A 14,586-nucleotide genomic window follows, 5' to 3' on the forward strand; every position below is an offset into this window, starting at 1 on the left:
AGAGTATGCCAGTTCTCAGTATAACACGCAGTTTGGCCATCAGCTTCATGCTGAGGCTGGACAGCCTCGGAAGCCTGCTCTGGTGGAGGTATATTCTGAGTAACAGCTCAAGGTGTCCCCAATGAAGTCGAGTCTCCCAACTGGAACTCAAGCACACGACTTGTTCACCCTTCCTTCTTGAAGTCCTGCGCAGACATCCCTTTCTCTGCTTAGGTTGGTAAATAAAGTGCTGTAGCATCTTCTACTTGTATTTGTTTGAGACTGAGTATCATGCTTTGTCATTTGAACCCTGGAGTTCTCAAACTCACCCTGGGACCGTGTCGCCCTGTATCGCGTAATCACTCACTTGTACGCACACCCATTCCATGCTCTCCCCTCACTTTTCTGAATGCCAAAAATAATCATAGAATCATAGAATCATAGGGTTGGAAGGGACCTCTGGAGATCATCTAGTCCAACCCCCCTGCCAGAGCAGGGTCACCTAGAGCAGGTTACACAGGAACATGTCCAGGCGGGTTTTGAATGTCTCCAGAGTTGGAGACTCCACCACCTCTCTGGGCAGCCTGTTCCAGTGCTCTGCCACCCTGAAGCAGAAACTATTTCATGCCTTACATTACGAAGGAACTAAAAGCTAAGGATATTGTACCTTGATAAGATTACAAGTGGTTCCTCCCGCCCCCCCCTCCCCTCCCAAAGAAGAAAACCACCATTTTCCCCCCCAGTAGGACACAAACAGAAAGGGGCAAGGCTCTGCTCATACTGGGAGGTGGCAGGCAGCCAGCGCTCTCAGGCTGCAGCAATGTCTAATGGTTCAGCTGCCTCATGCATAACCTCATTCCTCATCTCCTGGTTGAAGTCACCACCAAGGTCTAACAACATCATTAGAGGTTTCCACTGAGCAATGAGTGGTAAATGCAGGTGATCTACTTTAAATGCAAACAGCAGTAAGTAGCAGGGAAGAGGAACACAGACTAGAGAAGAACAATTTGAACAGCAAAGGTCGCTCAGTATTTCCCCACATTCAAACTATTTTTTCTCCCATCTGACTTATCTGAGATTTAATCAATTCTGGTAAGAAATATGGCTGCAAAACTATACACATTCAAATATTCTGTGAGGAGCAATAACAGCCCGGTACCTCTCTTACTCGCGTTCTCTTACTATGTTTTTCAACACAGTAAAACTCTGCGAGGGGAAAAGCTGCAGCTTGTGGCACCATTCCTCTTGGGAGCAATGGGAGTACTGCCCAAGGGATTTCAGAGCAAGGAAAGAGCACTGCTCTCCCAAACTAACAGACTTCTGAGACCAAGTCATGGATGTGCTCAGTGCTGTCAACACGCTTGCAATGCTCCACCAGAACCAAGGAGTAAAAAGCCAAACTAAAAAGACTAAACCAAAACCTAAAATAGTTTATGCATAAATCAACCCTGGAGACAGCCAAGAACACAGATTTGTATCCTCCATAAAGAGAGTTTTTATTTGTTTGTTTTAAATTAAGGAGCAAAAACCATGTGGTAATTTTAAAAAAAAAAAAAAAAAAAGCTTTTTCATTATGTCCAAGAAGTGGGAAAAAAACCCTGGTTTTTAGATTTTCCCCTATTTATATACAATATATTGACTCCTTTTACTTCTCTTTTATTGTTAACTCTATGAATGACTCCTTTTACTTCTCTTATTGTTAAGTCTGGGAAACAAAGTCTAGAACAAACTGCAGCTGACTGCATAAAGAAAGGTGTTGATCACACCAATTACTTTTGCACAAAATGTTTTATGCGCACATGACACAGACGTGTAAAACAGAGGTTTAATTTGAAATCTGAACATTCTCCTGCAAAAAACCACTTCCCCTTACTCAGCAGTGATGATTTCCTAAATTAGTTAAGTAAGACCTCTTAGTCCTGCAGTAACCTTCACAGATAAATGAGATAAATACTTTTTCTTATATCTATTTCCCTGTTTTTATCAAGAGAAATATTCTCTGTCTGGAATATCTGAAGTGCAAGACATTGTTCCTATACTTGCCTTTTCATTTTGGCCAGCTCTGTAAACAACAACATGTAAGCATCAAATTTCTCAGCAGATATTTGCAAATTGTGTCTTCACAAATAAGCTTGCTCTAGAAATAAAGAGCTCCACCACAAACATACAAGCACAAGCAATTTTAAAGTTTTAACTCTCATATGTCTTTGAAAGGAATTCACCAAGAAACAAATCCAAAAGTTTCTATAGTAGATAGGGCACAGAATCAAGAGGAAAATTATCAACTTTTTTTTTTCCTTGAGAAAGACTGATTATTTTTGTCAATGCAGCAAATTGCTTAACACGTTCAAACGTTTTGCTTTAAAATAAATAGCACAATACATCATAGTGAAACACACTTTGTGCTGAATTATGTAACAGAAGAGGTATGCAAGTTTAATCAACTATTACTTAGCACATTCCCCACTTGAAGTCAGACAGTATTCACACTACAAGTCACACATTCCTCAACCCTTTAAATGATCTGAGATTACTAGATGCTCCAGGCGTATCTCTACACCAAATTACACTGCAGTAATGCTTCTACTGAATTTCCCCCAGTCTTACAGTACAAGTTAGGCTACAGGAGGCAATCTGCAGCAAACTGACCATAATGCTGCTGCAGGTACTAAAATCAGCATATTAAAAAAAAAAAATAGTAATAAAATAAAGACAAATGCTCCCAACCCCTACCTAAACAAACCGACCCGAGGTACTCACCATTCATGGCTGTGGGAAACTGAGCCATCATGGTCTTGAATATGCCTTGCTAGCTCTTAGCCATCTGCAACATAAAAACATCGTGCCATTAATAATGCAACAAGGGCAAAACGTAGCCGCGCGCTCCCGCTGAGCAGGGGGAATGCCTGTCCCCTTCAGCTCACACTTCCGATAGCAAACAATGCCCGGCTTCAGGCTGCTGCTGAACAAGCTGAATTTACATTTGCGAGGGGGTGGGGGAATTTTTTTTTTAATTTTTTTTCTATTTTTTTTTCGATTTTTTTTTTAATAGGGTATGCAGTGCGGTCCTGAATCTAGTGGCACATTCTTAAAGGAAAACAGTACCAACTGTTTAGCAACTGCTGCATAATGTACACGAACAGTTGACAACATGTCAGAACATATGGTCTGGAGAACAGCCCTCTCCTGGCAGGCGGACAGACCTGGGGTCCTCACGGATCTTTTCCAGCTCTCTCTGGTAAATATTTATGCATATCATTAAAAAAAAAAAAAAAAAAAAAAGTTCAATGCACAGCTCCATAACTGAACGCCTCTGCTGAGAAAAGTGGAAGAATAGCCATTATTCAAATTCATCCCTTCCACTACTCCACAAACAATTTACAAAGAAAACACTCTTACATGATGTATTCTGAAAAAAATGATTTGTACTAATAAAAATTTGCAGTCAGCCAGTTTTCCATAACCAACACGGTGAAGTTAGTCCTTTTCTGGAGCTATTGCATAAAAGCTCAAAAGCAGCATTTAAAGGGATCTCAATACAATTTACTTTCATAATAAAAAAATAAAGAGCACTAAGACTTATTTTGTTTTTCTAATAGGTATCCTTTCAAAAATACCTGTATTAATGTTATCAAATCTTTAGAATTGCAAAATATTCACTAATACTTATCTGAGGGATAAGCAAAAGCCCCGCTTTACAAATGCGGAACTAAGGCAATGAAATGAGCTTTTGCTTTAGATGACATAATTTTAGTGAAGTATTTAAATTTATACATAATTATCCTCCACTCTACATGGAGAAACTACTGTTCAGGATGCAACCACAAAAGTTAGATTTTTATTTTAATAAAAGAAAATAAAAAAGTAATCATACCTCAGATGCCTCTGTCACTCCCTCTTCAGATACCAAACCTTCTCTCCCCACTAAAAAATCCCTTCACCTCCCAATACAACCACAGATTTTAATACTAAGCACAGAAGTATCACATCCCCTACACTCACTCCCCCCGCAAGGAAACTCCTGCCCAGCTCATCACAAAAATCACACAACTGGCAAGCACTCAAGTTTTACATGTGGAGAGCACTTTTTGTAGTTATTTGTACTTTTTTCTGCACATTTCTGCAATAGCAATAAAAATGTCTGCGATCAGTTGTCAACCATCCTCCCTATATTTTACATTATTATAACATATAAATTCATGCTACCGTAATAGGCCACAAGTCATTCATTCTCACTGGGCCATTTGTAAACCTCATAGCCATATGCGCACCCGGCCCCCAAAACGAATGAAAACCAGTATTTAATCTGAAGTTATCTTGCCTTGTGTTGCTTACATATCTGCCCAGTGAGGAATGAACAATTATTTTTTTCATTACTCTTTTAAAAAAACCTGTCACATTACAGACCAGTGTTACTAATACACTTGACATTCTAGGGCGTTTTATATATATATACAGATACATTATACGTACACTTGTGTATATATATATGCACACATATATACACACATAAATATATACATACATACATAAATATGTATTTTTATGTACTACTTTTTTTAAAAAATAGAACGATTGGTGAGTCCAAACGACCTCTCAGGGTGTCACTAGGTATCAGCTGCAGAAAGATGAAAAAAGGAAGCATGGGTCTATTCCAAGACAGGAATTATCAAATAAATTGGGGAATATTTAGGTTGCTTCCAGCATCCCTTCCTAGGCCTTACCAGCAATATACCAAGGGACACTTGAAACCTGTAACAGCTTTCCCAACAAATGCTTCTAGTGGTGTTAAACATTTCTAGAACACATTTCTCTGCAGAAGCTGTTCTGTCAAGGAGGGCTAAAAGAGAAGCTGAAACCACGACATGGAAGCGGGATGCTGGAGAACATCCCCAGAATCAACAGGGCAAAGCTCAGCAGAGCTCTGCGTTGACACAAACTTCCACCTGCTCATGACTTGTTGCAGAATCACAGCATTATTGGCCAAAAGCCACGTTTGATCTTTCCTCCAACGTATTTTATTCTCTTATTTTCAGATTGCTTTCAGCGTTTTTTAAATTACTAATTACAACAGAATCACACAACTGTAGACTATCCCGAGTTGGAGGGTACCCACAAAGATCATCAGGTCCAACTTCTGACTCCACACAGAGCAATCTAAAAGTTAAACCATGTATCACGTATGGTAAACCATACTGTGTTGTCCAAACACTTCTAGAACACTCAGCAGCTTGGGGCCATGAGTGTTGGGCCACTTCCCCACTGAGATTGTTCCAGTGCTTGACCACCCTCTCAGTGAAGAACTTTTTCCTAATATCTCATCTGAACTTCTCCTGACACAGCTTTAAGCCATTCCCTCATGTCCTACCACCGGACACCAGACAGAAGTGACCAGCACCTCCCTCCCCGCTCCCCATCATGAGGGAGCTGTAGGCATCAATGAGGTCACCCTTTGGTCTCTTCTTCTCTAAGCTGAACAAACCTAGAACCACTCCTTGAACCACTCCTTGTTAAGTCGTGCCCTCTAGTCTTTTCACCATCTTCGTTGCCCTCCTTCAGACACATTCTAGTATTTTTGTATCTTTCTTACATTGTGGAACCCAAAACGGCACACAGTACAGGCCTGGGCTGACCCAGCCTCACAGGTCCCCACTGGGCATTGCCATGTAGATGCACCAACCTTAGGTCCAAACACAAGAGGGAACTGCCCAACAGATGTATATTAAGAGTACATTACACTAATGTGATGAGATTAAATCACAATTTAGCTCTGTCGTCTCACTACTATGTCTATAGGCAGATCTTGTCATATTTTAAAACACTAGACTGGAAGGGCAACAAAAACCTCATGCATTAATGCTCACAAATAATACTAAAAATTAAGAACTTACAGGAGCAACCAGGAATCACAAACAGGATTTTTGCAGGATTTCAGATCAAATCAGCACTGAGACCCCATTCTACCCCTTTGCACAGCTCCGTTTCACTCAGACACCAACGTTCTCTGGTGACAGATTATGAAATTGTACCAAGAGGTACAAAAAGGAAAAATAAAAGTATCGCTGCAACATAATTTCCCCTCATTCAATTTTTTAGGGAAGGAGGAAACAGCCCAGTAAACTCGAAGTTTACACACATTTTTCAAAGGTCTGTGGAAACAATCCTTCCCAAAGAATGCAACTTGCTCTCAGCACTCCTCAAAGGCTTGGATATTACGTGTATATTGAAGTTAAAAACAGTTTATTTTCACAAATTCCAGATGAAGTGTCTCTAGTCGCCATCTGTAAAAGCACCTTGCATCTTTAGGACACAGGTGTGCACCATTTATTTACCAGGGGAAATCTCGGCAAAATATTCTCTCTTTAGGCCAAACTTACTTTTTTTAGAACAACTCTGGTAACTTTTAATCATTAATTGCAGTGAAAGCTGTAAATTTCCGAAGAACCTTATTACACACTTACCGCAGAGAAACCCAATGCCATATAAAAATGCTTGCTGAAGAAAAAAAATCTCAAGAAAATATTATAATCAGTATCCCAAATGGATGATACAGATGAAATGGCCATCACAACCAGAATATCTCACAGAAAATTATTTGTTTCTGCAAAATGTTCTAGAAGAGATGCTTGGTGAACTCAGACACCAGTCCAGAGAAGCAGTGGCAGTCACAGCAGAAAAATCCGCGTTGTAACAAAAATGGATCAAACGTCCCTCTGAACACTGTAGATGCCATTAAGCCTGCTGCCATTTAGGGTGAAAACAGGAAAACTTGGATGTTACATTTAAACAGCAGAACAGCAAGTTCTTGTAAACAAACCATCTGACTAGTCCCTATGTTTAAAGCACTAATTGTTTTCACAAACTGACCCGCCAAATTGCAACTTCTGCTGCCTTTCTCAGTGTCCATTATAGTTGATACGAGCTGAGGAAAGAAATGAGGAGGCTGCAAGGAGGGAGGACCTTACAACCATGCTGAAAGCATTAGAGCTGGACAGGCTGTAGAAGAAAAGGAAAAGAAAAAGCTTCTTTCACATAGGCACACTGCCATTTTATGAAGAACAGTCTTACCACAATCTTTGTTAATATTTATACTTTTCCCCCAAGCATTTCTCAGAAAAAACACAGCCACATAGTTTTAGTAGGAACGAAGGTCTGGTGCACCAGGCTCTGTCCCACCAGGTTTAACTGGAAGACAGCAATTACCACAGAAGCAGTTTGTGTGGGCACACTAGTACTCTTTTGCCTTTCTCAAGGACAGAAAAAAAGATATATTGCAGATTTTTGCTGTAAAAAACAATTAGCAAAGACAGAGGTTGTGGTACTAGTTGACCAATTTACTCTTTGCAACAGATGTAGAAGTGGACCACACAAAGACTACTCATTAGTATTTGCAAAGCAAACTGTGACAGTATAATAGCCCATGTAGTTGTTATGTGCTTTTTTAGGATTATCCTCTTGAAAAATCAGAGACTAATAAGCATTAGTAAGGCATTACAAACCAGCAGAGTCTAGAATTTCTCTTTGTTCAAGACATATAAGTAGAAAAGTCTACCAATTAAAAAAAAAAAAAAAAAAAGGAAAAGAAAACCAACACAACATCTTGGCAGGCCAAGAATTTATCTCCTTTATACAGCGGAGTTATACACAGTGACACGGCCTTTTCAAAATGTACCGTGGCCAGCTTCACAAAGTCCACCCACTCTGATAACAAACCAATGACATCAGTAACAAAACCAAGAAGTCGACGCCGGGTAGCTAGCAAAGCGCTAGCTCTTCCTGCTCCCCTCTGTGACTGCGGATAAGAGTACTGCAAGCCTTAGTTAATATTTTGACATTTCGAGAAAGAAAAAAGAAAAAAAAAGCGTTAAATATTTTACTTCTTAACCCTATGGTACAAAGTCTATTCCTTGCTCACTGTTATAGAGCAACTTCCTTCCAAACAGTGATTACGACAGAACACACACAAAAAAAGTTCTGACAAATATCCTTCTGCCCACCTTGCCCAACTAACAGATTTGGTGAATATACTCACCACGCAAAATACATGCCATGCAAAATACAAGAACTTCCATTTCCATTTAAAAGACATAGTTGTGTGGTCAGTATTGGTGGGTTTATACCCCTTCTTACACAGCTGCTCAGTGGTGGCAGCACCCATCCAAACTATCAAGACCCAGTTGAACTCCCTCCTCTGTCTCTGGAGATTTAAAGCCATCTTTCCTTCCTCCCAGGAGGCTTTCCCGCATTTTATTACATGGTTGTTTAAGGAAACCCAAGCACAGTGTCTGGAATAGTAACGTCAACTCAGGACTTCAACATCCTACACAAAATTCTCTACTATTAAGCCAGAACGTCACAGGTCCCTTTGCAAAGAAGAAGAAATTTTGAAGGAAGGACCGGGAATGCCACTTCAGGAAGCTCACTATTTAAATCCCTGGCCCTTCTCCCAGCAGACACATACACGAACTTCCTCAGGAAAAGATGGGAACTGAACCCAGCTCTGCCACACCCTGGAAGAATACGTTCACTAACCTGATCCCAGATAGAGAGAGACATCACCACCTCTGCCTGCTTTGCTTAAAAAGAAAAAAGCAGAAGGTAAATTATTTATGAGGGGTTTTTTTCTTAAAGGCTCTGAGCTTTTACTTTTGACAAGGAACTCCAGGCTGCATATCATAACCTTTCCAGAAAGCTGAGTGAGATACACTTGCTCCTGAACGGGTGGTAACTTAAAATATACTCTTGTCTTTTTTGCTTCCTACTTTCTAATTTACATGACTCTGCACTCCATATGCTGTTTTTCCAGGATCCTGTTTTGAGACACACAATTCTCACATCTAATTATTTGCAAGCATCGTACAAAAGCCCTAAGATTCTATTCTGCGAGGTTCACGCACCTTGAAACCTGCAGCTCTCAACTTCCACACTGCAACCCTTAACATATGTCAATGTGGGCTTAGGCAAAACATAAGAAACAGAAATCTCATACATGATTTATTTTCTTACTTCAACCATGACTGGAACATTCAGGATATGTTACTTATGAACTTATCCATTTGAAATCTTGCCATCTTAGAGGAAATTATGAGCCCCGTCGCGTCCTTATGTCAGAAGCACAAGCAAAATCTGCCTCCTAACAGAGCAAAAACTAACAGCAGAATTCTTATGTCATCTCCTCCTTATGATGCAAGAGCTGCTACTTAACTTGTTCCTTGGCTTTCAGTCCTAGATAACAGTGCAAAATATACAGAACATCTAATGGACTGATATAGCTAAGCATAAACCAAAAGATACAGAATTCTTCTAGGCTCAGCAGAGAAGAATCTTTCGCTATTTTTGAAAGCTGGGCAGGTGCACAAAACCTGTCCAGCTTAACTTCCCAAAACTGAATGAGATGACAAGCAGAGAGGAGCCAGGCCACAAGTGGCCTGTAAAGCAAAGAAATGTAGTCTATCTTAGATAAAACAAAAACCAGGGAAGCCCTGTGGGAGAGAAAAGAAAGATCAGCACAAGGCAGTCGAGCTGAAATTTGGTCTCTTAACCTTCAACACTGAGCTCTGCAGCATACAGGAATAATGTTTTGACCATTACAAATTAATTTCATGAACTTAAGGAATCAATTACCACCTGGTTTAGACACAGATCTCAACGCTATGTGTAAAGTCCCTATGAGCAAAAGTATATCTCAGTTAGAAAGACACTTGTCCTACCTTAAGAAACTCCTAATATTAAGACTACACTACGTGCAATGGAAAAAGCAAGACAGTTTTGGATTTTGACTAGTAAAATTCTTGACCTTTGAAAGTTAAGACTAAAAGTATTCTTTAAAGCAGCTCTGAGTTTCGATACATTTATTATCTTAGCCATAATAGGTCATTTTTTTTTTGCATTCCAATTGTAATATTTTTAGAAACAAAGAAGAGTAACTCCCATTTCCCGTTCTTCCCTTACTTCATGTGTATGCTGCTGAATCACTAACTGCAGATATCACTCATACTGATGCCACAGCATTTCACAAGCTCCACTTGCATCAGCCTTGAAAATTTTCACTAGAAGAGCCAGCTCAGAATTATCATCTGTTACTCCTGAAGCTGAAGCAGCAACCTCCCATATCACAAATGTCGAGTCAAACTGGCTGCTCTCGGAATCGCTGTTCCAAAGAAGCTGTGACTTATCTGGATCACCCATGTTTTTTCAACTGCCTGTAACCGCAAAAATGTTTAAAAATAGTTCTCAGGTAATTGTCCTCTATTAGGTAATTCCAATGCTTTGTGCTGCTACTGTCATCGTGTTACACCATTTGAATTTCATGCAGTGTTCTGAAAATGAGAGTTACACAACACTGTGCTCATCTATATCCTGATGTTCAATCCATTACTTTAAATCCAGGATCCAAGTAACCAACCTGGCCAGGCTGCGTTCCTATCCTGACAAAGTCTTAAACATTCTGAATTTGAAGAAAAATGAAATTTCATCAGCTCCACTTTTACTTTGTGATTTTTATGTGACCTGATCCTAACTTTTTGAACAGCTGATGCTAGTGGCACAACAGTACCAGAAAAACAAGTTACTACAGTCTCTGTATAATCTTGCAATAGGCCATAAAACCAAGTATGGGTGGATGTAAGAAGAATCAAAGACGCTTCATGAAATAAAATCACCTGCCTTTTTTTCTAGAGAAAGACTTATCCTTAAATAAATCTGAGAACAAAAAAGGAATAAAATAAATCCTGATGCACAATCAATGAAAGGAGTTATGTGCTAGTAACCAGCATGCTTAAATTCCTAGCTTGGCTTCCTAAGGGCATGAGACATAAGTATTTGATATGTCCTTTGATGAAACCCATCACCCAGCATGAAACCAAACTCAACAGAAGGGTGAACACTGCAAAGATCTTAACTGCCTACAAGATTCAGGAAAACAGGCAACCAGACAGAAAAGACACTATCAAATTTAGTGCCCCACCACCAATGAGAAATACTGCTGTATGTTTGAGTACCAATATTAGACACCAGAGAACCCACATGGCTAAAAGCAGCTCTAAGTATACTAACCACGAGAAAAACTTCAACACAAGCTTACACCTGATCAGAGTCAGATGGCCAACACTGCAGAAAACAACGCTTCACTAGTGGCACCGCTCACAGCTGGCTTAAAATATCAGTTTACACCTGTCCATCACTGGAAGGAACTTGAACTTACATGTAGAGATAAGCCTCCCAGTTCTACACTGATCAGGATTCCAAAACAGATTTCCAGAGGTAATTCGGGCATCTGCAGTATTTGCAACAAAGCACCTGAAAATTTCGGGATCACTTAAAACAGCTGCTTAGCACTTCCAAAAATCTGACCAGGCACTCTAACAGGAGCGCTTCCCCTCCAAATAATCATTGCATCATCTATCACCAAGCAGGGTACACAAGGAAAATGCAGTTTTTAAAGGTGAGGTTAAAGGGTGATAATGTGTTTTTAAAGCTAAAAAGAATATAGTAACTACCCTGTTTCACCCCATACCTAGAGTCAACCTCTGAACTTCAAAGTACGCTTTAAGTGTTTTACTGACAAGTGACAGTGCTTGAAATAGATCAGTTAGTCATAAAAAGAGAATTCTCTAATTAGCTCTACATTATCTTTCTTATCTTTATAATCACCAATCATCGCCTAAGACCAAAAAGGTCACTGACTTTCCCACATCATTCAGCCACATGAAATGAGCCCTCCAATCTAAAAGGAACACCACGAATTCACAAAGTCAACAACCTCCTGCTCTCACAATTTTCACAAAGGGACTATGTTTATGTCAAGCTTCCCCCCAAAACTTAAAAACATAGCAGGATCCATCATTGAATACCTTCCCAAGAGACACAGCATTCCACTGAACTCAAAGTAGCTTTCAGAAGTCAAAACTGGAAAAAAGCAAATATCACACCGATCTTCCGGAAAGGCAAAAGGGACAGTTCAACAATATGAAAGGCTGCTAAGTGTGACTTCAGTCCCTGGAAAGGTTATGGAGCAAATCCTCCTGGGAGCCATTTACAGATGCTTGAAGAACAAGAAGGTGACGGGAAACTGCCAACATGCACCTTTCCAGGATGAACCATGCCTGACACATCTTACAGCTTTCTGTGTTGAGATGAGCAGCTCTGTGGATAAGGGCAGAGCAGCTTGTTTTGACTTTACAAAGGTTTTCAACAAGGTCTCCCACAGTATCCTTAGAGCCAAACTGGTGAAATACAGTTTGAATAGGCTAGTGTAAACTGGATGGAAAACCAGCTTGACCGCTACCATGATCAGTAGTCCAAAATCCAACTGGTTGGAACTAATGACGTTCCCCAGGGGTTGATACCATGTCCAGTACAGTTTAATGTCTCCACTGACAATCTGGGCAATGGGATGGGATGCATTCTGAGCAAGTTTGGATACCAAACTGGAGAGGGCTGCTCCACGAGGTTGTGGGATCTCTACCCTTGGTGGTAGTCCAAACACAACCAGACATGGCTTTGAGCAACCTGATCTAAGTTGGCCGTGCTTTTAGTGAGGGTTGGACCAGACGATCTCCTGAAGTTCCTTCAAAATTAAATTATTCCATGATAACATTTTAGGTAAGTAAAAGCAAATGGAAGCAGTTAAAAGCTATTTTAAAAACCGAGATATTGGAGATCTTTACTTTTAATGTTCATTTCTGGCCTGTTTTCACTTGAAAGGAAACACGTCCAACTTTTGAACCAGTTTTAAAAAGGCAAAGAGAACAAATCCAGACTTTAAAAGAAAATCCCATGAAGTCCTGTTTGCACAAATTTTACATGCTGATCAAGCTAAATCGTTTGAACTAAGAGCAGACACCTTACTTGTAAACTGTTAATTAACGGGTTATCTCTCACACCAGACACCTCTGGCTCAATTTGCAACAGGAACTAGTGGCCTGAACTACACTGCTCTTCAGGAACTAATCACAAGGTCTTTTCCTGACAGACACCTGTTCTCAAGGGCTGCAAAGCTTTTCGATGATGTCCCAATTGGAGCACGTACATCACCTTTCACTTTTCAACCGCTGTCCCACCAGCTCCAGATGAGAAGATCAATGAAGAATTACTATCACCTACAGAACTTAGTTTCATTTTTCATAGCGGCCACTTTGCTGTGGCATGAAATTAATTCACTTCTCAATATTAAAGACTACCACAGAAATATTTGTAAAAAAAAAAAAAACAAACAACTGTAAGAACCGCCATGGTCCCAATCACTGTAATACCTGAATCTCAATAAATAAAGCCTCCTCAACAACACAGTTCAAAATCATCCACAGATCACTTCTGCCTTGACCTATCTCACTCTGTCCAAGAGAAGAATGGTGAAAAAAAATAAGCAGGCATAAAGCTCTGATAGCAGAACATCACCTGTGGTATATAACCCCATATGGTGATTAACACAAACAAGCCATAGGTACCGCATTCTTGTTATTGTTAGTGCCACAGGGACATACTTTTGTTTATATTACAGTGGCAGCTAACAACTCAGTCAGGGACACATCCCATACCCTAGATCCTGTACAGATGGAGGAGAAAAAAAAATAAATGCAATTCCATCAGGATAGTAATTAAAAGGAGAAGCATATTCACTTGATCTAATTTAGGCATCTGAGTTAGGAGGCCAATCTGACCAAAATTTCTGTGTAACAGAGAGTGTGGAGCAGCTTAAATCCATGTTTGCAGGGATGCTTGCGATTCTCTTAACATCATACAGAGCCCAGAGTCTGAACTAAGGTTTCTCTAAATATCCAGACGCAGGGTGGTGTGAATGGCCCTCCTATCTTAGTCAGAATTAAAAAAAATACAGACAAACCAAACAGGGCAGGTAGAGTGAAAACAAGGAAAAAGCAAAGTTTAGTAGAAGAATGAAGCTATTTATCCAATTAGTTCCTAATGCTCATTACTTCATAGAATCATAGAATCTTTATGGTTGGAAAGGACCTTTGAGATCATGGAGTCCAACCATGCACACACAAAAAAACCCCTACAATCTCTGTCACTAGAGCATGCATGATTCAAAACATCACTGTCGCGTCAGTGGATACAGATGTTTGTTACAGCTACAGCCTTCTAATTTCAACGAAATTTCAGGTGAACAATTTAAAATTGTTGAAAGCAAGCTGTGTTTCATGTACCCGTGATGTTTGTTACCCACCCCGTGGCACAGCCGTACTGCTTCACTTGCTTTGTACGTTTTCCTGTGTACACACAAGCGTGGGAGCTGCTGCCACCACAGGCAAGCATGAACAAAAACAAGTTTAAAAAACATCACGTTCCCAACGGAGAGATGCATACAATAGGGCAGCCTGAACGCAAGGGCAAGCAGCTCGTAACTTCTCATTCCAGCGTTTTAGACGGGGAATTTCCAAGTGATGTTTTAAGAGAACTGCTATGAGCCTAAGTTAAAGATCACAGGTACTATCTAAAGCACAGCCTACTTTCAAGTTCTGCTATGTGACAGATGTCAGTGTCAACTGCTATGAAAATCACTTTAGCATATTCAGAATAGTATCTGAATGTTTACGGAACCGAACCAAGGTATCTCAGCCTCATTTTATTTTCTGAATGACTTCACGC

General features: G+C 40.1%; 1 protein-coding gene across 9 annotated transcripts in view; it reads right to left on the bottom strand.

Moving 5' to 3' along the window:
• Positions 1-14,586, bottom strand: part of ITSN2 (intersectin 2) — a 90,215-nt gene that overhangs the window by 74,637 nt on the left and 992 nt on the right. For 7 of the 9 annotated variants that reach the window (XM_074581986.1, XM_074581987.1, XM_074581984.1 and 4 more), the window contains exon 2: positions 2,740-2,803. In XM_074581986.1, the coding sequence (XP_074438087.1) occupies positions 2,740-2,770 (31 nt within the window). In that variant the 5' untranslated portion in view covers positions 2,771-2,803. Of the gene's footprint in view, positions 1-2,739; positions 2,804-3,853; positions 3,945-6,846; positions 6,873-14,586 lie in introns of those variants that run through there. The other 2 variants (XM_074581989.1, XM_074581988.1) reach the window with 2 other exon arrangements.

This window comes from Larus michahellis, chromosome 3 (genome assembly GCF_964199755.1).
Source record: "Larus michahellis chromosome 3, bLarMic1.1, whole genome shotgun sequence".
Classification (NCBI taxonomy): domain Eukaryota; kingdom Metazoa; phylum Chordata; class Aves; order Charadriiformes; family Laridae; genus Larus; species Larus michahellis.